This window comes from Spermophilus citellus (assembly GCF_964194105.1).
Source record: "Spermophilus citellus genome assembly, chromosome: 11".
NCBI lineage: Eukaryota > Metazoa > Chordata > Mammalia > Rodentia > Sciuridae > Spermophilus > Spermophilus citellus.
Genome location: NC_138192.1, coordinates 34775710 through 34803690, shown reverse-complemented (window position 1 = coordinate 34803690; position 27981 = coordinate 34775710). Strand labels below are relative to the sequence as shown.

Here is a 27981-nt window from a genome sequence, read left to right as displayed (position 1 = left end):
GTTCCTCTGAAAGAAGACGCCACGGTGAGCGGTCGGCGCTGGGGGTGTCCAAGGGCTGTTAACGTCGCTGCCATGGGCAAAAGAGACCGGGCGGACCGCGGTGAGAGGAGGCACGGGCGCGGTGTGTCTTTTCCGTTCCTGTCGGCCCGGCTCTCACCGTTCGGTGTCAGAGCTGCGCGGGGTGTATTGGCTGCGGCCGAGCCCACGCGTACACCTTGTCCCGCGGACCGCCGGGATGGGGAGATGCGGGACCTGGGCCCAGCCCTACCAGCGGCTGTGGGTGGGAGGAGGTTGAGGGACTCGACGCCTGCGGGGTTCAGATGGCTCTTGCTTAGGAGATCGAGGTGCCCGTGGAATGAAGCTGCTTCCAGGTTCCTGCCTGTAGTGCATAGTGAACTGAGATTCCCGCTGGGCTCACTTCTGTGTCGGTATCCGCAGACAAGAAGAAGTCCAAGAAACGGCACTATGAGGATGAAGAGGAAGATGAAGACGATACCCCTGGAAACGACTCTCAGGAGTCAGTCCCCTCGGCGGCCGGGAAGCAGGTGGATGAGGCCGGGACCAAAGTGGATGAATACGGAGCCAAGGACTACAGGCTGCAGATGCCACTGAAGGATGACCACACCTCCAGACCCCTCTGGGTGGTAAGCATGCCTTCTGTCAGGCAGGGCCCAAAGGTCTAGAGTGGCAGCTAAATCTTGGACATTCTCAGACTCCAAAATGTGGGATACAGCCCCTCAGAACCCCCTGGGAGAGGCAACCAGCTGTTTGAACAACTGGTCACACATAGGTCAGCCAAACATGCTTGGGCTTTCTTCATCTCTAACCCTTTCACTTCCACTCCTTCCCTAGTTCTACCTACTACATGTTTGAAAGTACTTTACTGGCCTAATAAATAGCATTTATTCTGTTAACAATTTATTTCATCATTTTTTAGTAGCCAGCTTTTGCTCAACATTAAAATAATTAATGTTCTATACTCAGTTGAAATCTAGCCAAAAAGTAGTTTGAGGATAGCCAGTAATGTGGGGAAGATTTTCCTCTGCAGAACAGTGGGAAACAGATACTAATTTGGGAAACCTCTTCTTCTGTTTTCCCCTGCTCTTCTGTATCTGGTTAAAGTAACAGTACCTACAGTTCTCTGAAGTACTGGTTGCACAAGTATCCCTCATGTCAGGTAGCTTATCCTTTCTTGATAACAATATGGGAAAGAATCTTGAGTTTTTGCATCTCATTAGTTCTCTTGTCTGTTGTGTTGATTTTGTGTTTCTCAGGCTCCTGATGGCCACATCTTCTTGGAAGCTTTCTCTCCAGTTTACAAATATGCCCAAGACTTCCTAGTGGCTATTGCAGAGCCAGTGTGCCGACCAACCCATGTACATGAGTACAAGCTAACTGCCTACTCCTTGTATGCAGCTGTCAGTGTTGGGCTGCAAACCAGTGACATCACTGAGTACCTCAGGAAGCTCAGCAAGACTGGAGTCCCTGATGGAATTATTCAGTTTATTAAGGCAAGTCGGGGCTGAGGCTAGCATTTCTGCCTGCCTTGACAGTGTGGTAATAATGGGGCTAGATGCTATTGATTATCATTCTATGATAGCTATGAAAATGTGCCATTTGTATCTTTTGTGGGAAGCATAATAACTGAACAACCCATTGCTATTCCTGTGGACCCAGTGTTGTACTAACACAGTGGGGGTAGTAATTCAGACATATACTGGCCAGGGTTATTTGGGAAAGCAGCCCAAAATGGGTGATGTGGTAGAATGGATTGTGTCCCCCAAAATTTGTATGTTCAAATCCTGATGCCTATGATTATATTTGTTTCAACCAAATGAAGACCTAAGAGTGCGGCTCTGATCCAATAGGATTAGTATCCTTATTAGGAGACACTAGAGAGCTCTGTCTGCCTCCCTGTTGTATTATACAATGAGAAGGTGGCAGTCTATAAGCCAGGAATAGAACCCTCACCAGAAATTGAATCAGTAGGTACCTTGATTATGAATTTCTAGCCTCCAGAACTCGGAGAAAATAAAATGTTGTTTAAGACACTCACTCTGTGGTATTTTGTTATGGCAGCCTAAGCTGACTGATACAGTTGCCAAACTCCATTTAAGGGTAAATACTTGCATGAGACTCAAGAGTCAATGAGTTCTATTAGGGATAGTAAAAAAGAACTTCAAATATTGAAGTAATGTTTGAGCAGCATTTGAATATGGATGAATGCTATTCAGAAGAGATGAATGGTGACTTTCCTTATCTTTGCCTGATCTAATGGGAATTTGATTCAGATTCCAATTCTGGAGTGGCAGAAAAGGCCATTAGGCATCCACTCCCAGGGAAGCTGGCAGGAACTCTGGAGAGAGTTCTTTTTTCTTGCAAGGTGTCTAGAGAGAGGACTTTTCTGGAAATGTCCTGTATTGGTCCCTGGGGCAATGCAGTGGTGGATCGGAGGGGCAGCAGAGGTAGGCAGCAGCCCAAGGTCTTAGTGGAAGATTTTTATGGTCACCACATAATCTCTGCTGGATTCCTTCCTGAAGGTTGTTGGGAAGCTGAGAGGATTTAAGCTGTATTCCCTAAATTCTAGTTGAAGAAATAGGAACATTGATGGGAAGGCTAGGTGGTTTTATATTTTCTTTATGCAGCAAGTTATTAGTTATTACTAAGTAATTACTAAGTATATACTCCATGCACACTTGCATGCTGGGAGCTATAGTAATATTGTTGTGATAGGATAAACCTGGATTAGGATGGGGGCTGTTGGCATGGAGAAGAAAGTAAAATGGGAAACACAGAAAGGGGAGTTTAAGCAGTGTTTTATAAATTAAGAGATGTGGTTGAGAATTAGCTAGGCAGGAGGAAGGTTTTGTCAAAAAGCAGAAGCCAGTGAAAGAAGTTCTGTTTAGGCTTATCTGTTTTAGGATCATACATTGGGTTTTGTTAAAGTAAACCCAGCTGTTCACTTGGTTGGTAGATGGTAAGATTGACCAGTAGAGAATGTTTCTGAATGAGCTGCTCATTGCTAATTTTGCCTGTTGGGTGTTGTGTCTACTTGCAGTTGTGTACAGTCAGCTATGGGAAAGTCAAGCTGGTCCTAAAACACAACAGGTAAGAGATTCTGTGATAGGCCCATCCCAAGGCACTGTCATCCTCCATGCATTAGATAGGAGGAAGGGCTGTGGGCAAGAGCTAATGTGCATGGGCTGTCTGCTCTGTGCAAACATCTCACTCCCCTAAAGCACAGATAAAAAGAACAAGAGATATGGCCCATGCGGGAAATTCATTTGCTGGCCACTGTGTTTCCACTAGTAGGGGAGCTAGGGCTCAGACCCCTGGCTGACTTGACTTCAAAGTAGGGATTTGCCCCCAACCCTCATGTTTTGTCAGAGCCAAGCTGTGATTTGGCAGAGAGTTGTAGGGGGAACAAAAGAGTAAGGAAAGTCATTATGAGGCCACTATTTCCAGACCATTGAATCAAGTGATTAGCAAAGTCTTTTGGAAATGAGGAAGTGGTCAGTAGGTACCTCCTTCCTTTCCTGCTTGTAGGTACTTTGTTGAAAGCTCCCACCCCGATGTCATCCAGCATCTTCTCCAAGATCCAGTGATCCGCGAATGCCGTCTGAGGAATGCTGAGGGGGAGGCCACTGAACTCATCACAGAGACTTTCACAAGCAAATCTGCCGTGCGTGCGTGGGCTCCTGGGTTACCTAGGGTCTGGATGTTTGGGATTTCAGCTCTCTCCTTTACTCTAGCACTGGCAATCTAGCAGCCCAGCCTTTTACTCCCCCTTTGCAACTTTATTTCTTGTTTGATTATATTAGGGTCAAATGTTTTGTGCAAGTCCAGAAACCTGCCTTTCTCTTAGCAGATTTCTAAGATGGCAGATAGTGGCAGTGGGCCTTCTACTTCCCGGGTGACAGATCCACAGGGTAAATCTGACATCCCTACGGACTTGTTTGACTTTTATGAGCAAATGGACAAGGATGAAGAAGAAGAAGAAGAGACACAGACAGTATCCTTTGAAGTCAAACAGGTTAGTGAATGCCCACTCCTTGCTTCTCCAGTAAATGTGTCCAGCCCTGCGCTAACTTCCTCTGTAATGTGATGTGTGTGAGAGAAAGAGATTCCTTTCTGATCCTTAGTTGTATTCCCCATTTTTGTGTCTGTGGGCCATTATGTTATTCTTCCTGATGGAGTTAGAATGTCTTCTTCCTCAGGCTAGAATGCTGGTCCCCACAAGTTCACAGAGACTTTCACAAGCAAATCTGAAGAGATATGAGAAACAGTTGCTGAGAATCCATTTGATTCTAATTAGAGTTCGTTTTGCCAGTGTTACTAGTTTGGATTGCTTTTTGTGCTTTAACCTAATTGTTAGCAAGCAAGATGTGAAATATATTCTCTTGGATAAAATGCCATTTTCTGATCATTGGATTCAATGGAATATGTGTTGTTTTTTAACATACTTTTGGAGTTAATAAGATAATAAAACCTCCTTCATACTGACTCCTCAGGAAATGATTGAGGAGCTCCAGAAACGTTGTATACACCTGGAGTACCCTCTGTTAGCAGAATATGACTTCCGGAATGATTCTGTCAACCCTGATATAAACATTGACCTGAAACCCACAGCTGTCCTCAGACCCTATCAGGAGAAGAGCCTGCGGAAGATGTTTGGGAATGGACGCGCACGATCGGGAGTCATTGTTCTTCCTTGTGGTGAGTGGAACCTGAATGAGGAAGTTGGCCAGGCTTCTCTCTGGACCTGCCAGCTGCCTCCCACTCTCCCTCAGCAGATTTCCCTAAGTCATACCTTTCCAAGGGACAGCTGAGGTTAGGTACTTCCCTATTCATGACTTGGCAAATATTTATTGAGTGCTTACTGTGTGTGGCTCCTTGCTTAAGCCCTAGGGCTATGGAGCTCCTTCAGCTGGGGTACAGACTGATAATAAACAGATCAATTAAGCAACGTATTAAATCTCAGGCAATGATAGAGGACATGAAGAAAACCAGAGCATGCAAAATCGGGCTAATGATGCATGGATTTGTTTGTTCCTGAAGGGCTTTTGATGGTGTGCAAGGCTGAGAAAAGTCAGCAGCAGCAGCAACATTGGCACCTGACCAACCTCACTTATCCTTAAGAATGTCAAGTCCCCATGCACAACTAATTAGAACAAATTAAAAAAAAAAAAAAAAAGTCCTATACTACTAGGTTCTTAACCAGAGGCCACACAGACTCCTCTGGGGACTACCCCCTGCCCCCACCCCACAAAGTCCCTAAGACATGGGTCTCTGCCTTTAGTTTCTGTCTTTTTTTTTTTAACTTCATAGGTTATTTTGATGGTAAAGGAAGAATTTGTGTTGAAAGGAATATTGATTTTTATCTTGTTCTTTGGGTGGTGGATGATAGTAAACTCATAAGCTTTTAGAATTTCACCTTCTCTGTCTTTTCTAGTATTGTGTACACTTTAAACACATGCTTTTTATAAGTATTTTTTAGTTGTAGTTGGACACAATACCTTTATTTTATTTTTTTAATGTGGTGCTGAGGATAGAACCCAGCACCCTGCACATGATAGGCAAGCACCTTATCACTGAGCCACATCCCCAGCCTCCCTTTATTTTTATGTGTGGTGCTGAGGATTGAACCCAGTGCCTCATGCGTGCTAGGCAAGCACTCTACTGATGAGTCACAACCCCAGCCCTTTAAATGCATTCTTAAGCCCTGTTTTCTGTATAATAATTAATAGCTGTCATTTTCCAAGTCCTTCCTTTGCAGGATGTATGCTAGGTGCACTGTTCCTAACACCAGTGTCTTAAGGCCACTGGCAAGGTACTTCTCCATCTAGTTTTCCTTTCTTTAAAATAGTGCTAACAGGAATATTTCTTCTCAATGTTTGATTTTAAGGTTTCACCATTTAAAGGGGATCTGTGTAAGGTTCTAGAGAAGGGCCCAGCACCCACTGATTTTACTCATGTGTGTAGAGTGGGCATGCCTCTTTATAAAGAGGAAAGCAAGCTGGAGCAGTACATGCCTCACAAATGTCTGCTATGAGGACCACTATAAAAATTTTGCCTAGATTCCTGTGCTAAAGAGTCCCTGCTCATCCCTGTCCTTCATTTCAACCTGGCTTTTAGTAGGATTATCTCTTGATTTCTTATAGGTGCTGGGAAGTCCCTGGTTGGTGTGACTGCTGCGTGCACTGTCAGAAAGCGCTGTCTGGTGCTGGGCAACTCTGCCGTGTCTGTGGAGCAGTGGAAAGCCCAGTTCAAGATGTGGTCCACCATTGATGACAGCCAGATCTGCCGCTTCACCTCTGATGCCAAGGACAAGCCCATAGGCTGCTCCATTGCCATTAGCACGTACTCCATGCTGGGCCACACTACCAAGAGGTCCTGGGAGGCTGAGCGAGTCATGGAGTGGCTTAAAACACAGGAATGGGGCCTCATGATCCTGGATGAAGTGCACACTATTCCAGGTAAGCAGGCTGAAGCTGAGCTGTCTGCTGCTCATTGTAAAGACAAAGATTAATTTTCAGTTGTTGGGTTGGGGGAGAACCTGCTGTGTTAGTCCATGCAGAAGATGAGGGAGACTTGCTGGCTGGCTTTTAACTAATTCTTAAGCATGGGTAGGTGGGACTGGATGCAGGGGTGTGTACCTTCATAGCTTTCTTAATCACTGACTCAGGGTACTCATCTAGAAAGTAATATTTTCTTCCTTTCTTCATCTTTTTCTTTGTTTTTTAGTTGTGTCCAATACCTCTATTTTATGTATTTTTATGTGTTGCTGAGGATCGAGCCAGAACCTCACACAAGCTAGGCAAGTGCTCTACCACTGAGCCACAACCCCAGCCCCCTCTTCATCTTTCTTATTGTTGCAACTCACTTTACCCTTTTCCATTTTTATGGTCCTGTGAAACTGGACCAGGAGTCCTGCCTAGCCCTTGTAATAGTTTTGTGATTTATTTGAAGACTTAATATTTGTCCCTAGTTAATATCTAATAGAAACTCTAGCCATTGTAGTCAATTCCTATTTTCTTCTCTAGCCTCAGGCAACCACTGAACTGCTTTCTAGCTCTATGGATTTGCCTTTTCTGGAAATTTTCATATGAATAGAATCATACATGATACATTTTTTGTATCTGACTTTCCAGCTCTATGGATTTGCCTTTTCTGGAAATTTTCATATGAATAGAATCATACATGATACATTTTTTGTGTCTGACTTTCCAGCTCTATGGATTTGCCTTTTCTGGAAATTTTCATATGAATAGAATCATACATGATACATTTTTTGTGTCTGACTTCTTGTACTTTGCATAATGATTCTTCCATGTAACAACATTTTGGAGAGTTTGTTCCTTTTATTGTTCATAGTCTTCTAGGCAAACCTTTCTCTTTATTTGAAATGGAATTTCACTACGATGCCCACGCATGTGTTGAACTCCTGGGCTTAAGTGATCCGAGACCTCAGTCTCTCATTAGCGGGGGCAAATGGTTTGTGTCACCATGCCTGGCTAGTTAAACCTTTCTTCATAAAACAGATTTCAGGGAGCCCTGAGAAATAAATAAGTCCAAAGTTGAGATTACTCTAATAAAGTGAAATGTGAAGCATACATAGAGCATTCAAAACATTGTTCTTTTTGCTTTTTGAACATTGTTCAGAGCATCTGTTTCTTTTTGTGCAGTGAAAGCTCCTCCAGCATCTGTGGATGTCTGAAGATCCCTACTTGGTCTGTTCACAGCAGACCAGGTAGTGATCCAGATGTCTTTGGGGTGCAAGCATCAGGGCACAGGCCCTGTGGTAAGAAGTTACTTGGCATGTTCAGACAACACAAGGTGGCAGTGCAACTAGAGGAAGAAGAGAGTGGTAGTCAAGGATAGGGCAAGATGGAGGTGTCAGGCCACAGCAGGGACTTTGGCTTGCATCCTGAATACGTGGAAAGCCATGTGAGGGATGGAGCAGAGGGTGACCAAGTTGACTTGCATGTAAAAAGATCACCATGATGGGGCTGGGGATGTGGCTCAAGCGGTAGCACGCTCGCCTGGCATGCATGCGGCCCGGGTTCGATCCTCAGCACCACACACCAACAAAGATGTTGTGTCTGCCGAGAACTAAAAAATAAATATTAAAAAAATTCTCTCTCTCTCTCTCTCTCTCTCTCTCTCTCTCTCTCTCTCTCTCTCTCTCCTCTCTCACTCTCTCTTTAAAAAAAAAAAATTTCTCTCTTAAAAAAAAAAAAAGATCACCATGTTAAGCTTCAGTGTGTGGAACAAAAACTTCGAGTTAGACAACCGTGTTATTTCACTGTTATTGTTTTTCAATTGTGTTTTGGTGCATTCTGGTCTCTTTTTCCTCTGATTATTGTTTTTACTTATTTCTGAAATGTCACTAGCCCTACCTTTAATTATGTTGTACCATAAGCACAATTCAATTCAACCTTCTGTCTAGAATTTTTTAAAAGTTGAGCCCATGAAGACCTATAAATTGAGTCTTTTAAAATGAATACCCTAAAAAAAAATACAAGGGGGAGAAATGAATTACAGTAGAGGGGGTAGAGAGAGAAGAGGGGAGGGGAGGGGAGGGGAGGGGAGGGGGGATAGTAGAGGATAGGAAAGGCAGCAGAATACAACAGACACTAGTATGGCAATATGTAAATCAATGGGGAAGTGTAACTGATGTGATTCTGCAATCTGTATACGGGGTAAAAATGGGAGTTCATAACCCACTTGAATCAAAGTGTGAAATATGATATGTCAAGAACTATGTAATGTTTTGAACAACCAACAATAAAAAAAATAAAATGAATACCCTATACCCTTTTTGAATTTGATAGATGAGAAAGAACTATAACATTCAGAACAAAGGAAGAAAAAATAAGTTGTTAGTTGACCAAAGTGAATCTGATTGGTGGTGTCTGGAAAGGGGAGTTTCTGCCTCAGTCACCCCTAGGTGCTTGATGCTTGGGGCAGAATGATGCCTGGGGTTTCATTGCTGTCTTAGGCTATGTTTTCTCCCTGGTTTCTGGGAAGATGGTGGGAAGCTGAGCCCCTGTGGTGTCAAAGGCTGGTGCTAAGTCTTCATAAAGCTGCATGTGGTAATTAAGCAGTTTAGAAAGTGATCGTGTGAATGTTTTCCTTGTTCCCCCAGCTAAGATGTTCCGAAGGGTGCTCACCATCGTGCAGGCCCACTGTAAGCTGGGTTTGACTGCAACCCTTGTCCGGGAAGATGACAAAATTGTGGACTTAAATTTTCTGATTGGGCCCAAGCTCTATGAAGCCAACTGGATGGAGCTGCAGAACAATGGCTACATCGCTAAAGTCCAGTGTGCTGAGGTAGCTGGGCCTGGTTGGGTGGGTGTCTGAGGGAAAGACTCCTTCTGTGGGCAGGGGGACATGATCTGGTTGATTTCTCATGGCAGATACATAGGTCAGGACGTGGGCTAAACTGCTGCTACCTATTGCAATACCCTCATTCACCCTGTGGGGTGGGCATGTTAACCCATTTCACAAATGAGTGCAGCAGGATCCCTTGTCCTCAGTCACGTGGTCAGTAATTGGTAAAGTCAGGATACTAATGTAGGCCACTGGATCTATACTCCATGAGCATCCTCCTTTTCTGACTGAGTCCCTAAAGTGTTCTGCCTACCTTTACCCTGAGGGGTCCATCAAGGCCACTCCCAGTGTCAAAACCCCAAGAAGACAGATTGTGGCCTTAATAATTTTTTATTTAAAAAAGCACATTTTCCCAATATTTTTCTCAAATGAATACTTGCATAGGTATGTGTTAAAAATCCATGTTCAAAGCTAAATATTTTTAGAAGGAATAACAACCAAAAAACCCCTTTCTGGTACTTTAAAATGACTGTCGATCAGTGGTAGAGTAGGGTGGTCTCTGTCCTGAAAGTGTGAGAAGTGGTCTCCTGGATAAAGGTAAGTGTGAGTAACCTATGAAGATTCTTGCTGTGTTGAAAAAAATCCTCACCCTGTAGTTGTGTCTATGGAATCCCCACCATCTAAGAACAGGTACTGGGACCTTCAAGGCCTTCTGTTCCTCCTATTTTCATTTCCTTTCTACCTGTCAGTGCCGACTACTATCATGCAGCTTGTATTTGTTATTGTCTTGCTTTCATTTATTACTTTACCTTCTACATATATTTCCCTCAATATATGTTTGCCTGATTTAATTTTAAAAATTATGTCAGTGGAATTGGGTTATTATGTTTCTCTGTGACTTTTGTCTTTCTCAGCATTTTTATTCTTCACATGATTCTTTATTCCTTTTTGATGGTGCACATATCTGTAGTTCATTCCTTTGAATCACTGTAGTATTCCATTATACAGATATACCACAGTTTAATATATAACAGAATACTACACAGCAATAAAAAAAAGTTTTTTTTTTTTTTTTTTTTTTTAACATTGATAGATATTTGAGTTGCTAAGTTGTTCTTTTAACAGCTTTTTTGGGTTTTAATTTATACACCAATAAAATTCATACATTGTTAATGTACAATTCTATGATGTTAGCAATGTAAAGAGCTGTGTACCTATCCTCACAATCCACTTTAAGAAAAATCCCAACACCTCACAAAGTCCCCTTGTGTCTTTTTGGAGTGTATCTCTAACTCCTACTCTTAGCACTGGGCAACCACTAGATTATTTTCTGTCTAAATTTGGAGAATAGATTTTTTTTTTTTTTTTTTTTTTTTGCCATTTGACAATGTTGCTGCTTTTTTTTTTTTTTTTCTTTTTTCTATTTCCTAGTGCCCTCTGTAAGAGTTTCTCTATTCACAGTGTGGACTGTGACCTTATAGTGAGCCCCTTCCTGACAGACATACTTTGAAGGAATGTTCTGGGCTGAAAGTTTCTGAATGTTCAGTATATTAGTTGTGTTAGTCAGCTTTTCCTTGCTGAGACCAGATACCAGACACAACTTGAAGGAGAAAGATTTATTTTGGTTCATAGTTTCAGAAGTTTAAGTCCATGATCAACCATTTCCATTGTTGTAGACCTAAGTTGAGGAAGAACATGGCAGAAGGATATGGTAGAAGGAAGCTAATAAACTCTTGGTACCTGGAAGAAGACAGAGACAGAGATAAAGAGAGAATAGGAGGAAAGAGACAAGGAGAGAAAAAAGGACACGTCCCCAGTGACCTACTTCCTCCAACCATGCTCCTCCATTGACAACCATTGGCTTTATTTTTCCTAATAAATTGTTTCCTGCTTATAGTTTCCACCAGTACCCAGTTAAGTAATCAGTAGATTAATCAATCCACTGATAAGGTCAGAGTCCTCATAATTCAATCACTTCCCCAAAGTTCCACCTCTGAATATTGCTGTACTGGGGACCAAGCCCTCAACACATGAGATCACATCCAAACCATAATATGCTCAGCTGTTTCCCAAAGTGGGTGTTGCAATAATCAGCAGTGATTGATACTTCACATCTCCTTTAACACCGAATAGTGATTTTTTTCTTTTGATTTTTGCTAACCTGTTAAGTGTGAAGTGGTATCCCTTTATGGATTGAATTTATATTTTCCTATTTACTAATGACATATCATGAGCCATTTGTGTTTCATGATTTGTGAAATGTAGAATTTTAAAGATTACACTGTGAAAAAGAACTGCATTGGCTATAGAAAATAGAAACTCATAGAGTCACAAGTAGGATGTGGCCCAGAGGGAAATCAGCAGCACCTGTGGAATTTGAGCTCCACTTGGCGTTGGCTAATAATGTTGTCCCCTAATTCTGCAGGGCTGGCATCATAAAGAATTGGTCTGTCATGATTGTACAGAAGTGGCACTGGCTATGGGAGCTTTATTCCTTATTCTGTCAAACACATGAATTTGAAATTAGTATTATTTTTTATCAGCCTCTGAACTTGCCAGCTTTGGAGTTTTGAGTGAGATTTAGGGTGCAGGCACAAGGATGAATGAAAGCCCCTGATACCACAACAGAATATGGTAGCTTGGCGGCAGAGTGTTTTGTACTCATACCCCTGAGAGTCTAACTAAAGTGCTTCTGGCCCTGCTAGGGTGTTGGGCAAGGGAGGAGTTCTCAGGAGCATTGCTGACTGTGTGAGGTGCGGTCTATGGAGAGGTTCCTAGCATCAATGGTTGGAAATCTGGTTTCCCTCACTTGCACATAGCATGAAAATATTTCCCTGGGTATGATAGTGTTAAGAATCTTTGTTAAATGATGAACATGAGAGTTCCCAGTTTAACATTATGTATTAGATTTTGTTTAATTTTGTGAATATATTTATAACTATACAGTAATTCCCTCCTTATCCCTGGGAGATTTTTTCTAAGACCCCCAGTGGATGCCAGAAACCTCATATAGTACCAAATCCTGTAACCTCATGCATTTTCCATCTTTGCTAAGCACTTAATGTACTGTGGCTGAAAATTTTACAGTGTGTAAGGTGTAACAGCAAAACCAACAATAATTTCTTCGCTTTTACAATTTCACAGATAAAAGGTTTGAACTTAACACAGCTCTTAGAAACATCAGCATGTGATTTTTTTTTCTTTCCCAATAAATTGAGAACTTTTACCTTTTTTACATGCTTCTATTTGACACATCCGAATTGTCAGCATCACTACTCTTGTGCTTTAGGCCATTATTAAGTAAAATAAGGGTTACTTATACAAACACTGAGATATTGGGACAATCAATCTGATAACTGAAATGTCTACCAGATGATTAACAAATGGGTAGTTACATAGTGTGGATAGGCTGGGGAAAGGATATTCACACCCTAGGCAGAGTAGAACAGGTCCATGTGAGATTTCACTGTGCTTCTCAGAACCAGTGTGCAAGTTAAAGTTTGTGGATTGTTTATTTCTGAAAATTTCCATTTAATATTTTCAATATCCCATTGACCATGGGTAACCAAAACCACAATAAGGGAGGACTGCTGTTTTGAGGTATAATTCATGACCATTGGGTTTGTTTTGAAGAATTTTAAAGCTAATTCTGCTACATGAAAGGAGCTTCAGAGTCTCCAATCATGTGATGTCTAAACTTGCAAAATGACCCTTTTTCTTTTTTCTTTTTTTGAGAGAGAGAGAGAGAGAATTTTTTAATATTTATTTTTTAGTTTTCGGTGGACACAACATCTTTATTTTATTTTTATGTGGTGCTGAGGATCGAACCCAGCGCCCCGCGCATGCCAGGCAAGCGCATTACCACTTGAGCCACATCCCCAGCCCGACCCTTTTTCTTATTTGCATCCAGGTTTGGTGCCCAATGTCTCCTGAGTTTTACCGGGAATATGTGGCAATCAAAACTAAGAAACGAATCTTGCTGTACACCATGAACCCCAACAAGTTCAGAGCTTGCCAGTTTCTGATCAAGTTTCATGAAAGGAGGAACGACAAGATTATTGTTTTTGCTGACAACGTGTTTGCCTTGAAGGAATATGCCATTCGACTGAACAAGTAAGAATTGAAACCTTGGAGTTTCCTCCAGACCAGTTTATCTTCCCCACTGAGAGGAGCAAAGGTGCCTATTTCTTGGGATCTGTAGGTCTGGTTCTCTGCCCCTGGTCCCAGGAGCCAGGCAAGACAGAGAAGCAGGTGGTCAGAGTTGGAGGTTAGAACATATAGGAAGGTGGAGCTTGTTTACCCTGACCTCAGAGAATAGGGGCCATAGAGTTGTGCAGTGCTGGGTGGGCACTGTCTCAGATCTAGGCTCCAAGTGTGCATGGGAATTGGTGTCTGGAGTTTCAGGCCAAGTGAGCACTGTAGTTGGAAGTTAAGGCCAGACTGTATGGTTCGGGGCAAGGAAGGAAGGCAGGATGGGCTGGGTCAGCATTCTAGGTGTGGATTAGTACCTGAACCAGAACTTTTTGGGAACTGCTCCCTGAACATCCTCACCAAATCACAACCCACACCTACACTTAACATCCTTGCCATGGCAAAATTCCTGCCAAGTAAGAAAGAGGAGGCCTGTGTTTCTTCCTGCCACAAAAGGACGAGGTTCTCTTTGGAGACAGGTCCTTAATTCTTTTTGTGGTGGTGGATAGAGGAGAACGAATATAGACCAGCTTCTTCCTAGAAAGCTGTGTGCTAGGAGTCCTGTATCTATGTATGATTCAATCTTCACCTCAGCCATATGAGGTATTATTGTATGGATTGGAAAATAGGCATAGAAAAATTAAGATTTCTCAAGTTTCTAAAATTGTACTTTTTTTAGATTTAGAAAAGGTATTTTTTTTTTATCCAAGTTAACATTTAGATTATTATGAAAAACAATAGTTCTCTGTACCTCTGTTTCTACCTTGTTCTCTGAAGGCAGCCACTTTGAATATTTATTTTTTTCCCTTCATTTACCTTCTTACTTCTAAGTAGTTTATGCAGCAATTTCTGGATTATCAATGGCAGGAATTGCCTACTACCTTGCTACTATAGGAGTTGAGGGTGTAGTTTTTTTATAAACACCACTTTCCACCCCACCTCTTTGTTTTCTCTCCCACCATGCTCCCAATATGGTAATGACACAAGTTTGGGATTAAATTAAAATTCAGTGTTATGTCATTTTGACTGTATAAGTATTGTTCAGATGGAGATATGTAAATGTACTATGATTATGTTTTCTTTTATTTGTTTAGTTGTTGCTTTTGTGTAGTTTTCTGTACACTTAATTACTCTTCTCCAGACTTTTCACATAACCAGAAGCTCCCTCTCAATAGTGTCAGGTAATCTCTAAGTTCTGGTTTTTCTCTTTACCTGGTCAGATTCATTATTCCTCTTCCGCCTCTGTTCTGGCTTGCTTGTTACCTAGGACTAGGGATACCAGCAGATGTCATCTTGGGCTTCCCTTGGACATAACCCTGGGCCTCACCTTTTTAATTGTGTTGAACCTCTGTGTCCTAGTCTCAGGTCTCCTCTTTCTTAGTCACTTATTTTGTTGGAGCAAATGCTCCATTAGATTCTTGAGGTTTTTAAGACTTAGAGTGCTTATATATGTCTTTACTCAACTCCTTCAGTAGTTTGGCTGGTCCTTGGTATTTATTTACATTGAAGCTTCTTGTGTGGCTGCTCAGGAGTCTGGTGCCATCCAGTTCCTCTGTTTTCAGTCTGTTGTGGTCTTTGTGTTTCCTTCTTCTATTAGATAGGATGATCTTTCCCTCTCTTTTTTTCTCTTTTTAAATTTCAAAATGCTATGCCTAGTTCAGTATTTTTTCTTTCATTGTAATGGACATTCATTAGGCCCTTTCAGTATGGAAACTTGTGTCCTTCAGTTCTGAGAGTTTTTTCTCTTTTTCTTTGCTAATCATCATCTCTTTGTTTTCTGTTTTTAGAATCCCTATTGGTCAGATGTTAGATCTTCTGAACCACTTCACCCATTTTCATATCTTTTTCCTCATATTTTTATCCCTTTGTCTTCTAACACATCTATTGGAACTTTTATTAATTTCTGAGAGGTTTTTGTTTGTTTGTTTGTTTGTTTGTACTGGGGATTGAACCCAGGGGCCTATATCCCTAGTCCTTTTTATTTTTTATTTTGAGATAGTGTTTTGCTAAGTTGTAGAGACTCGCCGCAGTCTTCTGAGTCACTGGTATTATAGTTGTGCACTACTGTGCTTGGTAACAAGAGTTCTTTTTTTTTTTTTCTCAAGTACTTATTTTTTAGTTGTAGGTGGACACAATACCTTTATTTTATTTTTATGTAGTGCAGAGGATCGAACCCGGTGCCTCACACATGCTAGGCAAGCGCTCTACCTCTGAGCCATAACCCCAGCACACAAGAGTTCTTTATTAATAACTTTTTTTTTTTTAAGAGAGAGAGAATTTTTTTTTAGTTTTCGGTGGACACAACATATTTATTTTATTTTTATGTGGTGCTGAGTTTCAAACCCAACGCCCCGTGCATGCCAGGCAAGCGCGCCACCACTTGAGCCACATCCCCAGCCCTATTAATAACTTTTAATAACAGAGGTAGCCAACTGTGGATCCCTCATGTGTAATGGAATGAGAATTAAAAATTTTGCTAATAATTTTTTTTTCTTTTTTTCTTTTTGCTTGAGTATAATGTCTTCTTATTTCGGGCTACGAAAGCCTTTGAAGCTTCCTTCTGTTTTCTTGCACTGTCTCTCTTTTTGGGTTTTTTTTTTGTTTTTTTTTTTTTTTTTTTTTTTTGCTTTGATTCTTTTAACTTCTGTCTTTTTTCAGAGTTTTGTAATCTGTGGCTGCATTTTCTTATTTGAGAGTCAGTCACTAAAAAGGTGACAAGCCATTCTGTATGTCTTAGTGGACATAGACCTCCCTACAGAATGATCAGGCAGGCACCTGGCTGTTTTATCCAGAGATTGATAAGATATAAGTCAGTATCTCTAGGTCTTTTCTTGGGGTCTAATCTTTTCTCTGGAAGGAAATTTTCCAACCCCTGGGTACCAGTGTGTGGGAATAGAGGAAATGGGGTTGTGAAGTCTTAGCCTTGAGGAGATGCTTTAACCTTCATGCTTCACTTTCTGTCTCGCTTTTGCCCTCAACTCTGCTGATGTCCTGAGTATAGACCTTCCTTTTTCAGATCCTGGAAAGGAAGGCTTCGCCTGAAGTCTGCTGTGGGAATCATGCCAGCTGTGGGGCTGAGTCTCTGCTCCTTATTCATACTCCCAGGCCTGCTGTCTGCCATTCTGCTTGCCACCTCGCCTTCCAGCACAAGTTCTTGAACTCTTCTGTGTTTTGCACAGAAAATTGGCTTGTTCTCTGTTGACTTTCCCTCCTGCCAGCCCAGCTTCTGCTTTCCCTAATCTGTTAGCTCAGTCACTGTACCAGCATCCATCTGCTTTTCAGCTTCCAAGATGTTACCCACTGCTCTCATCTGCTGTTATTTCTTCTGTTCTTGTTGTGGGTTTTTGTCCTTTTAGCCCTTTATTGTCAAATTAGTGTCAGTTCAAGAGCAGCAGCAGGATAGTGCTTCTGTTTACTATGTCATATTTAATAAGTATATTCCTCTACCCCCCTCAGTGCTCATCTGGAGACTTCTTCAGGTGGCCTCCCCACACCTATTTTGAAACACCCAAGGCTTGCTTGTGACTGCAGCCATTTGAGCCTGTGGGCAGAGATGTTAATTTGCCTGGAGCTGGTGCTGGCAGTGCTAAACCAGCCTGACAGAGGGAGAAGTAGCCAACTATGGCTCTCTCATGTGTAATGGAATAATTACAAATTTTGCTAATAACTCTCTTTTTAAATTTTTTTAATATCTGGCTTTTAAATGTAGAAAGGGGTCAGACACGGTGGTATACACCTATAATCCTAGTCGCTCGGGAGGCTGAGACAGGAGGATCACAGAGTTCAAAGCCAGCCTTAGCAACTGGTGAGGCACTAAGCAACTCAGTGAGACCCTGTCTATAAATAAGATACCAAATAGGGCTGGGGATGTGGCTCAGTGGTCAAGTGCCCCTGAGTTCAATCCTTATTACCCCACCACCACCACCAAAAAAAGGGGCTGGGTTTGACTTGGTGGTTAAGTGCCCTTGGGTTTAATGACCTGCTACCAAAAAAAAAAATAAATAAAAATGTTCTTTGTTTGTCCTGTTTTCTTGAATTTGAAATGATTCTGCGAATTCATTCTTAACTTACGATGGACAACCTGATGTGTCCAGTGGTGGTAAAAGGGGTTCTTCCAGCTTTAAAGAAAGGAATGGGGTCACCGCACAGTTGCAGGAGACACTGTTGAGGGTATATGCAGTGTGAGATAATGTGGAGTGTCATCTGTGGAGACACACTTTGATTTGGGTACTAGCTCCTCTTGGGTACTAGTTGCATGACCTCAGTAAAGTACTTCACCTCTCTGAACCTCCTTTTATTTCTTGGTCACTTGGAGCTACCACAGGGATTTCTAATGCCTGGCATCTCACAAGGGTTCTCCAAATGTTTGATTCTTTTCCTGGAGGGTGGTTACCCTTTAGGTGTTCCAGTTCCTGTATGGGGGAAACCTTCAGATACTGAAGAACTCACCATTGTGTGAGAAGTTTTTTCCTGGTGGTGGAGGAATAGTAAAAGAACCCCCTAAAAATCTGGGTGTGAGGAGACAAACTTCTTTTTTAAAAAATTATTTTAAATTTATTTATTTATTTATTTATTTTGAGGGGTGCTGGGGATTGAACCCAAGAGCACTGAGCTACATCTCCAGTCCTTTTTATTCTGAGACAGGGTCTCACTAAGTTGCTGAAGCTGGCCTCAAACTTGCAGTCCTCCTGCCTCAGCCCCATGGGTAGGTCACTAGAACTACATGCTTGTGCCACCACTTTGAGCAAGACGATTTGTGGCTTCCCAAGCTTTTTTCCATGACACACAGAAAATGATGGATTATATGGTACCCTGATACTCTCTATGTCAGGTGAGGCAGCTTATGTCTAGGTTATCCTGTGGCAGTCAGCCTGGGTGTACAGCTGTCCCAGGTTCTGCCCAGCCTCTGTGTGGCTGAGGGGTTTGTCCTCAGGTACATCTGAGATCATCTTGTAGTATATTGTTGGGTATTGAGTAGCACTGCACAGAGTGGCAAAAGCAGTGCATCCTGTGTCCTTACCAGGCACTGTCCTGGACACCATTGGGCCTGGCCATGAGATAGCCACATCTGGGCTCCATTCCCTTGGGCTCCTGTTTTTTCATTTCTTTTTGATACCAGGGAATGAACCCAGGGCACTCAACGACTAAACCACAACCCCAGCCCTTTTTTGTATTTTATTTAGAGACAGGGTCTTGCTAAATTGCTTCATGCCTCACTAAGTTGCTAAGGCTGGCTTTGAACTTCCAGTTCTTCTGCGCCAGCCTCAATAAGTTGCTAAGGCTGGCTTTGAACTTTCAGTTCTCCTGCGTCAGCCTCCTTAGCTGCTGGGATTATAGATATGCACCATCTCACCCAGCTCTGGCCCTGAACCTTTTGTGTAGATTGAGGAACATGAACCTTAACCTTTTTAATTCTGATGGATATTGGCAATGATGAGTGGGTTATTTTTATTTTTTTAAGTAGTACTAGCTCAGTGCTTGATATAAGTAGGCCCTGGATCTTTATTCCCGTCTTCTTTGTGCTTGTTATCATCATCATTACTGTTGTCAGGGTTTTGGAGAAGCTATGGAAACTGACTACCAGCACATTCCCATATAGAAGACAAGGATACGACCATCCTAGGTGCCATAGGCAATGACTAGTGAGGTTCCCAGAGGCTTGTGCCCTTGAGCAAGGAGCTAGAAACTGAAGAGAAACTTTATTTGGTATTCTGTGAGTCTAGTGGGGAAAAGGTTTCTACTTTCTGCTCATTTCTTGGAGGTTGTTTGTGACATTGGAGAATGTTGTGTTCAGCCTTTGTTTGGATGTAGAATTGTTTCTTTGCTGCTTCTCTTAGGCTTCATGAAATTGAAGCTTATCTTTACCTAGAGTGACAGATGTTGAAGGAGGAAAAACTATAGTAAGAAATAAATAAGTCAAAAAGGGAATCTTGAAGAGGGTGGTGGGCCTGGGCCTAGAAGCAGAGGGGGACGGGCTGGGGCTCTTGGGGGAGACTGGCAGGGGTGGGTTTGTAGCTAGTTGTTGTCATGGATCTTCTCATATCCCAGTGGACATGACCTAGGGCTTCCTCTCAGAGAAGACCTTGCTTAAGCTTATTTTTTCCATCTGCTGTGTTTTCAGGATAACTGAGGTATGATTCTGTGATTTTTCTAACACATCTGTGTTCTTCTTTAGACCCTATATCTATGGGCCTACATCCCAGGGAGAAAGGATGCAAATTCTTCAGAATTTCAAGCACAACCCCAAAATCAACACCATCTTTATATCCAAGGTTTGTGTGGCACATGGAATAGTGGGGGATCCTAGCTCCCAATCCCAGAGGCCTAGGGAGTATACTCTTTCCTGGACAGTCAGTTCATGTTTATCAAAAGATATTCCCTTGTGCATTTTTATTCCTACATGCCCAGGGTCTGGGATCATTAGGATTTTCATGTGTCATCTATAAAGGCTCTTCACTTAGCAGAGATTCTTCCTACCTCTTCTTGGGATGTAGGAATTTTAGATTGTATTTCCTAGGAAAGGAACTAAAGTTCTTTCCTACTATCAGAAGCTGTGGTCTGATGGTTTAAAAGTCATTCAGATGAAGACAGACCTAAAACCCAGAAGTGCATTTTCTCTGTAGGGTGATCATAGATAGGAAAGTGAGCATTAGACCCTGCTTGTGGCCCTTTGGTGGTCAACTTCCCAAGTTGGACATCCTGCCCATAATTAGAATCCCGTGCTGGGCAGCAGCCCAGGCCACATTGTCTCGTAGGTGCTGCTGCTGGTCTCAGTGATTATCAGATGATTTTGACCTATTTCTATAGCCACAGAAACAAGAAAATTGATTTGGGTACTAGCTCCTCTTCATAGGAGTTGCATGACTTCAGTAAAGTACTTCACCTCTGAAGAAAATTGACTTGAGTCTGTGTTATCTTTGCATGCAGCACTGTGAGCCTTGCTGAGCCACAGTAATTTTTTGGTGCTGTTAGAACCCACAAGATCCTAGAGAGGCAGACCCTTCAGGGGGGGTCCACCACTTCACTTTTCTCTGTATCAGAAGGACCTTTGTATGGAGAGGAGAGTGTTTTTTTAAATGATCTACAGAGCAGATTTAAATTATAAGCCAGGGCTAGGGATGTGACTCAATGGTAGAACACAGTTTAACAAGCCCAATGCCCTGGGCTCCATTCCCAGCATACAAAAATAAATAAGTAAAATTTAAAATTCTGAACCAGTTGATTTTGTGTGTGTGTGTGTGTGTGTGATGTAAAAACCTTCCTAAGCTTACAGCTGCTTCATTTCTATAGGTAGGTGACACATCATTTGATCTTCCAGAAGCCAATGTCCTCATTCAGATCTCATCCCATGGTGGCTCCAGGCGGCAGGAGGCCCAGAGGCTAGGACGGGTGCTTCGAGCCAAAAAAGGTAACTGACAGCTTTTCCTCCTCTGCTGTGGGTGGAGAAGAGTCTCCTCTGGAACCACTTTGGTTAAGGAAGGGAGGGATGAATCACAAATGTGTTCAGTGCCTCAGTCTTTGTCCCAGGACCAGAAAGACCCTGAAGAGAGGCAATCCCAAAGCAAGGTTCAACAGCCACATGGTCCTCGCTTTTCATACCATGGGAGTGAACATGGGGATGTTTTCCATGGCAGTGGCCTGCAGTTCACATGAGTGTGCTCTCAGCTAAGCAGTCTTAGTGAGGGGGCTTCCTGTGTGTATTGACTGCAGCAGAAGGACCCAGACCTGAGCCATGGGCATGGCAGGGACAGATGTTGCTGAGATGTGGCTGCCTCTTTCCTACTGGGACCAGGCACATCCTGAGACAAGGAAATAGGCCCTGTCCTCAGGGAATTTTCTTATCAAACCAGGAAGCACCTGAACTACTAGGATATTTGAAAATGAAAGATTAGTGGACATAAGTTGGAATTATATTGTATTTAAGAATGTTTAAGGCAGCTGGTTGATTATATAATAAATAAAAGCAAGGCAGATAGTTAAAGTAGCATGGACTGAGCTCCAGATTAGCTATGTAACCTTACGTACATTATTAGCCCCTCTGAACCTTGGTTTTTCCATCCAAAGTGGGGGTGATTGTGCTGTCTTGCTGGACTGTTGTAGGAATGAGCCTATAAAACAGAATATAGTAGGATGCTTGATAAACTTTTATTAACTGAATATAGTCTGTTAGCAAATGTGAAAATAACTCATTCCTTATTCTTTCTCTCACATACAAAAAAAGCAAAGCTAATTTGAAAACACCTTTAAATTTGATTAGAATTGTATTTTCTCAGTCAAAATATTTTGGCATAAGATATCTAGCCCTTTGGAATAGTGAGGGATCCTAGCACCCAACCCCAGAGGCCTAGGGAGTATACTCTTTCCTGGACAGTCAGCTCTTCTAAGAGAAACCATTGAATTCAAAGGCAGTATACAGATTCTTAACCTCCTGATATTTGAACTGTGAAGCAGAAATGTTCAGATTTTCCTGAAGAATCAGATCTTTCAGGCCTTAGTATTTTCTGTCCTGGTTTCTGTCCTCATTGTCCCTGGTTAGAGGTTTTCTCTCTGAACTGCTGTTTTGTTGGCTTGTTTTTAACCAGGGATTTAAGCACCTGTGATCCTCTTAAAGTATACTGTTCAGTGACTTTTTTAGCATATTCACAAAGTTGTGCAGCCATACCACAACATACACTTAGAATATTCTCTTCACCCCCAAAAGGAAGCCCTTATCTGTTACCAGTCATTCCTCATTTCCCTTGCTCCCAATCCCTCAGCCCTAGGCAACCACTAATCTACTTTTGTCTCTATTTTCCTATTCTCGATGTTTCATTAAAAGATCACACTGGGTTCCTCTGTGACTCGCTTCTTTCACTTAGCATAATGTTTTTAAAAGGATTACTCAGGGGCTGGGGTTGTAACTCAGTGGCAGAGTGCTTGCCTAGCATGTGTGAGGCACTGGGTTCAATTCTCAGCACCACATATAAGTAAAAAATAAAATAAAGGTCCATTGACAATGAAAAAAATAATTTTTAAAAAAAGGATTACCCATATGTATCAGTACTTCATTCTCTTTTTGTTGCCAATTAATATTCCACTTATGAACATACCATATTTTATTTATCTGTTGATGGACATTTGGGTGATTTCTGATATTTGGCTCTTAGTGCTACTGTGAAATTCACATACAAATTTTTGTATGGATGTTTTCAGTTCTCTTGGATATATACTTAGTAGAAATTGCTGGATCATGTGGTAATAACACTGTGTTTAACATTTTGAGGAACTTTTTCCAAAGCACCACTATACAGTACATGAAAGCTCCATTTTCTTCATATCCTTGACAACAGTTGTGATTATCTGTCTGATTCTACCATCCTGTTGGAGACGAGATGACATCTCACTGTGTTTTTTTGTTTTTGATACTGGGGATTGAATTCAGAGGCACTTGACCACTGAGCTACATCCCCAGCCCTATTTTGTATTTTATTTAGAGACAGGGTCTCACTGAGTTCCTTAGTGCCTTGCTTTTTGCTGAGGCTGGCTTTGAACTTATGATCCTCTTGCCTCAGCCTCCGGAGCTGCTGGGATTACAGGAATGTGCTACATGCCTGGCTCTCATTGTGGTTTTTTTTTTTTTTAATAATTTTTTTTAGTTGTATTTGGACATAATACCTTTATTTTATTTATTTATTTTTTTAATATGGTGCTGAGGATTGAACCCAGTGCCTCGCATGTGCTGATTGAACCCAGTGCCTTGTATGTGCTAGGCGAGTGCTCTACCACTGAGCCACAACCTCAGTCCTCTCATTGTGGTTTTGATTTGCATTTCCCTGATTAATGGTGTTGATGTGTTCCTTGGCCGTTTGTGTATTGTCTTTAGAGAAATGTCTGTTCAGATCCTTTGCCCATTTTATAGTTGGCTTATCTGTCTTACTGAGTTGTGATAGTTCTTGATATATTTTAGATGCAAGGACCCTATTAGATATGTGCTTTGCAGGTATTTGTGGATTCTTTTTTAGTTTCTTATAGTGCTCAATAGAGGCACAAAAGGCTTTAATTTTGATGAAGTCCCATGGGGAAAAGTCCAAGTTTTTCTGCCTTGCCTGTAGAAGTTTCTCACTGTGGTGCTTGCTTCCAAGCCTGGGACTTAAAGCTCCTCGCATTCTAACATTCTTCTTCCCTAATTTCTGTCACCTTCTCCCTGCAGGGATGGTTGCAGAGGAGTACAATGCCTTCTTCTACTCACTGGTATCTCAGGACACACAGGAAATGGCTTACTCTACCAAGCGACAGAGATTCTTGGTAGATCAAGGTTATAGTTTCAAGGTATGTATCCACTAGGTCTCTGGCTAGACCATGACCAAAGCCTTTCTGGTATTCTGGCCTCCAGGAGAAGTGGGGGCACCAGCCTGAGACAGACCTCAGGTAGGCAGAGAGCCTTAGGGTATTAGAGGCTTTGCCTCAAACTCCTTTGTCTGTGCACAAACTACTGGAGACAGCATTCTGATGTTGGTGGGAAATATGGGAAATGTGGTAGCTTGTCCACAGTGAGGTGCCTAGGCTCTGTGGCCAGCCCTTTACAAGAGTGAGCCTCTTAGGGTTCCTTTCTCAGACTGGTGCCGCTTCTGTTGCCTAGGATTGTCTTTACTTTCTCAGCTGATAAGCCCCAGCATCTTCCCAGATATTGGAACCATCTATATCATAAACTGGGTCTTTAAATAACTTGGGAATTACTAAAGCTTTGGCTAATTTTCATTGGCTGGGGTAATTTGCTTTCTTTCCCATTGACATAACTTGTAAGTTTGTGTTAGGATTTAGTGTCCCAAAGGGTTTTATTTTGGGGGGGGGGTGGAGGGTTCTGGAAGCAGGGGGAAAAAATTCCTCTTGGTGCTAAGGATGAAACCCAGATCCTCATGCATGCCAAGCATGTCCTATACCACTGAGCTGTACCCCCGGCCTTCAGTCGTGTCTCTTAGTGTGTTGGAGAATTCCCATGTTTAGCCTTAGAGGACAAGATTGGCTTCTCTTTTAGCCAGGGGCAGTGACACTTTTCAGTCCTCTTAGGCTTGACTAGAGGACAGGACACCTTGGGTTTTGATCCCAATTTTTTAGAAGATTTGCATCGTGACCCCACCCCCTCATCCATGCTGATAGTAGCACTCATAACTCTTGGTCCTTGCAGCACCTCAGGGTAACAGGAATGCCAACTCAGAAAGAAAACTCTGATTCTTTGAAAGGCTAGCCTGGCAGGTACATGTACACATGATATCTATGTTGACCAACCTACCTTTGTCCAGAGCAGCCAGTAAGAGTTCCCTGGGTTGTGTGACCTTGAGCCATTGTGCCAGGGCAGATATGTCCCACTGATTGTAGTCTGGATGTCTGGCCACCTAAAGGACTAAAATCCTTATTTCTAGAAGTTTTCCTTTTACATTATGCAGAAAATTGGAGTGTGTGTGGGGGTTGGGGGGAGGTAAGGGGTTATCTTTACGTAATCAGCCCAGGCTTTCTGCAGGTTTAGGTAAGTCTCATAGTAAGTTATCCCTATAGATGTGAAAACCCAGTTTCCATCATACTGTCATCTTGTTTTTTTAGAGAATATCTGTCCAATAAATTCTCAGTTCCTGAAATTATTAAGTGCTTTCCTGCTGGAAGCCCTGGGTGCCAAGCATAGCAGGGTGGAGGATCCTTGTCAAAGGGCACAACTTTAGTTGGTTTCCCTTCCTTACCTGGTTCAATATGGGAAGACTACTGAGGGACTACAGTTATTAGGGTTCCTGTTGATCTTCTATGTGAGATTATTAAATGCTCTGCACTAGGAGCAGAGATTCCTCTGTAATTCCTTCATCTCTGTCTTGGAGTCATTAATGTAGCTGTTACAGGCAGCTCTGAAGCTGGTCTCTAGAACACCAGAGAGGAGCCTCTCCATTGGCCACCTGGCCGGCTGTGTCTATGGGAAGGAAGTGACAAGAAGTGGACTTGGGAGAAGGCTGAGTGGTGCCAAGGGGAAGATAACTGAAAGGGACGCATCTGCTTTTGAATTTGCAGGTGATCACAAAGCTTGCTGGCATGGAGGAAGAAGAGTTGGCATTTTCCACAAAGGAGGAGCAACAGCAGCTCCTACAGAAAGTCCTGGCGGCCACTGACCTGGATGCGGAGGAGGAGGTAGTGGCAGGAGAGTTTGGCTCCAAGTCCAGCCAGGTGAGCCAGTGGGTGAGGCTGGAGTATGGCCACTTACATATGCACACATTCTTGGGGGCAGGGGCTGGGGGGTTTAGAGACAAACTTGGAAAAAAAAAAACTTGGAGAAGAGAATAATAGAAACAACTCCGATTAATCTTGTGGTGCACATCCCTTCCTGAATATATGTTGTCCAACATGGCTGAACTCTCAGTGGCTGTGATTCATCTCCTGCTTGTTCTTCTAACAGTCTGGCAGGAGCATTTGTTAGTATATTGGTGTTGGAGCCCAGGAAGGTGAACAGGTGACTCCAAACTCTGCCTCTCAGTCTGTGGGGACAGAGGGTGAGGTGGCAGTGACAGGACAGTGCCTGTTGTTGGCCTTGGGCAAGTCAGCTCGCTTTTGGTTTCCTCCATAGTGATAGAGCTGACCTTCTACTCTGGGAGATGGGTCTGAGGATCAGTTTGTATGGTAGCTTCAGCATGTATTTTGAAAAATTTAGAGTTCTTTTTAAATTTACTGAGTGCCTGCTTCGTTCCCAGGTAAGTGTAATGTGGTGTGATTAATGAGAGCATTGTCATGGAGAATTGTTATTAGGCCCTTTCAAGGAGAGAAGGGCAATTGAGTCAGATGCTGTTGAAATTCAATTAGTATTAAAGCCAAAAGGTGACAAGTGGCTGTAACAAGCTAGGAAGGAAGCACCTCTCATCTGAGCTGGTGCTGCCCTTCCTTCAGCTTAAGATGTCCTCCTGCCAGAGGTTTGCGGCTTACACTGAGACCCAGAAAAGCTTGGTCTCCGTGGTTCTCACTGGCCCTAAGGTGAGGCCCTAACCTTGAAGTCAGTGCTTGGCTGCATATTTCCCCTGTAACATGGATTCAATGGTGTGCTGGGCTCTGGGCCAAGCCCCTGACCTCTGTAATTTCTGTTTATACCTCATCCGTCAGGGCAGATGTGGTTATCTCCATTTTACAGATGTGTTCATTGAGGCATGGACTTTCAGTACTTGCCTGACATCTCCCAGTGAGAGGTGGGGCCGTGAGTCAATCCCAGGGCTTTTGGCTTTTTCCTTGATTCAGAGTTTTTTGTGATATCTCAGTGAGATTTAAAATAAACTGTTGAAGTTGTCATTAAGGAAAGCAGTGTAGCATTCTAATTAAGAACAAGAGTCTCAAGCCTGATTGCCTGTGTTCAAGTCCCATTTCCTTAGGAGCTGTGTGATCTTAGACAAGTTACTCAATCTTTAGGCCTCCATTTCCTTTTCTGTAAAATGAGGTTTATAATGATTATAAGGACTACATGAGGTCATACATGTAAAATGCTCAGAATGATGCCTGAGACACAGTGACCAGTAAACATTGTTTAAAAATAATAAAGTATATTGAATTTGATTATAAATTTATTAAATGAGTCTTTTCTCTTGGAGAATAACTGTAGCTTGGGTTCTCCTCTGCCTCGCAGGCATCCCGGCGCTTTGGCACCATGAGCTCTATGTCCGGGGCTGATGACACCGTGTACATGGAGTACCACTCATCCCGAAGCAAAGCTTCCACTAAGCATGTGCACCCGCTTTTCAAGCGCTTTCGGAAATGATACCTACCCAGGTTACTTGGTTGAAGACTGGGTGCTTGGTCCCAGCATTGGAAAGGGATTTTTCAGTGTAACATCTTCTCTCCATGTCTATGTACTTTACTGTAGCACCAGCTAATCTGATCTAAACTCAGTATCTGCTGACCATATTGAAGAAAATCAACACAGAGGTTTGGTTCTGCCTTCATGTGTCACCCAGGTTTTAAAAAAGAAGGCAAGATTATTTTTTTGATTTTTTTTTTTTTCAAACTTGTTTGGGAGTGGGTCATTCCTGTATATAAAAATTTGTATTGGGGGCTGGGGTTGTGGCTCTCACACGTGAGAGGCCCTGGGTTCAATCCTCAGCACCACATAAATAAATAAAATAGAGATATTGTGTTTAAATACAACTAAAAAAAATATTTAAAAAAATTTGTACTGTTAAAAGATGTTTATCTTGATGCTCAACTAAATAAACAAAATGGAACATTTCATCCTCTTTGTTGAAGAAGTGTTTTTATGCCTTGTCACTTTATCTACATGACCAGGCTCCATCGAGGACCTACTTAGTAACAGGCATAGAGGAATAAGGCGAAACATATCCCTAAGGAGCTATTGGGGATACACACCAAAAGATGGAAGAAGTGTTAATGGGGAACAGCCTGGGGATCTTGGAGTTAGGTAGTCCTGATGGAATTGGGGCTTGAGAAGTTGGCATTGGACCCTGT

The 27981-nt window shown here is 42.4% G+C and overlaps 1 protein-coding gene across 4 annotated transcripts; it reads left to right on the top strand.

Moving 5' to 3' along the window:
- ERCC3 (ERCC excision repair 3, TFIIH core complex helicase subunit) lies at positions 1–27723 on the top strand. 4 transcript variants are annotated; one of them, XM_081261209.1, is made up of 15 exons: positions 1–100; positions 439–644; positions 1275–1511; positions 3059–3108; positions 3547–3682; positions 3869–4033; positions 4512–4716; positions 6162–6476; positions 9149–9333; positions 13244–13446; positions 19700–19796; positions 20815–20932; positions 23714–23832; positions 25555–25707; positions 27146–27721. In XM_081261209.1, the coding sequence occupies exons 1-15, from the start codon at positions 73–75 to the stop codon at positions 27275–27277; spliced, it is 2349 nt and encodes a 782-aa protein (XP_081117335.1). In that variant the 5' UTR covers positions 1–72; the 3' UTR covers positions 27278–27721. The 4 variants fall into 4 exon arrangements, with proteins under 4 accessions (XP_081117335.1, XP_081117334.1, XP_081117336.1 ...); XM_081261208.1 differs by having other exon boundaries at positions 3–121; positions 27146–27723; XM_081261210.1 differs by lacking the exon at positions 27146–27721 and having other exon boundaries at positions 3–121; positions 20815–20931; positions 23712–23832; positions 25555–25691.
- The last annotated feature ends 258 nt before the right edge of the window (positions 27724–27981 follow it).

Coding starts and splice junctions, on each gene's coding strand:
- ERCC3 (XM_081261208.1), top strand. CDS start 73: ATGGGCAAAAGAGACCGGGCGGACCGCGGTGAGAGGAGGCACGGGCGC. Junction 1,512..3,058: donor GAATTATTCAGTTTATTAAG/GCAAGTCGGGGC, acceptor GTCTACTTGCAG/TTGTGTACAGTCAGCTATGG. Junction 4,034..4,511: donor TATCCTTTGAAGTCAAACAG/GTTAGTGAATGC, acceptor CTGACTCCTCAG/GAAATGATTGAGGAGCTCCA.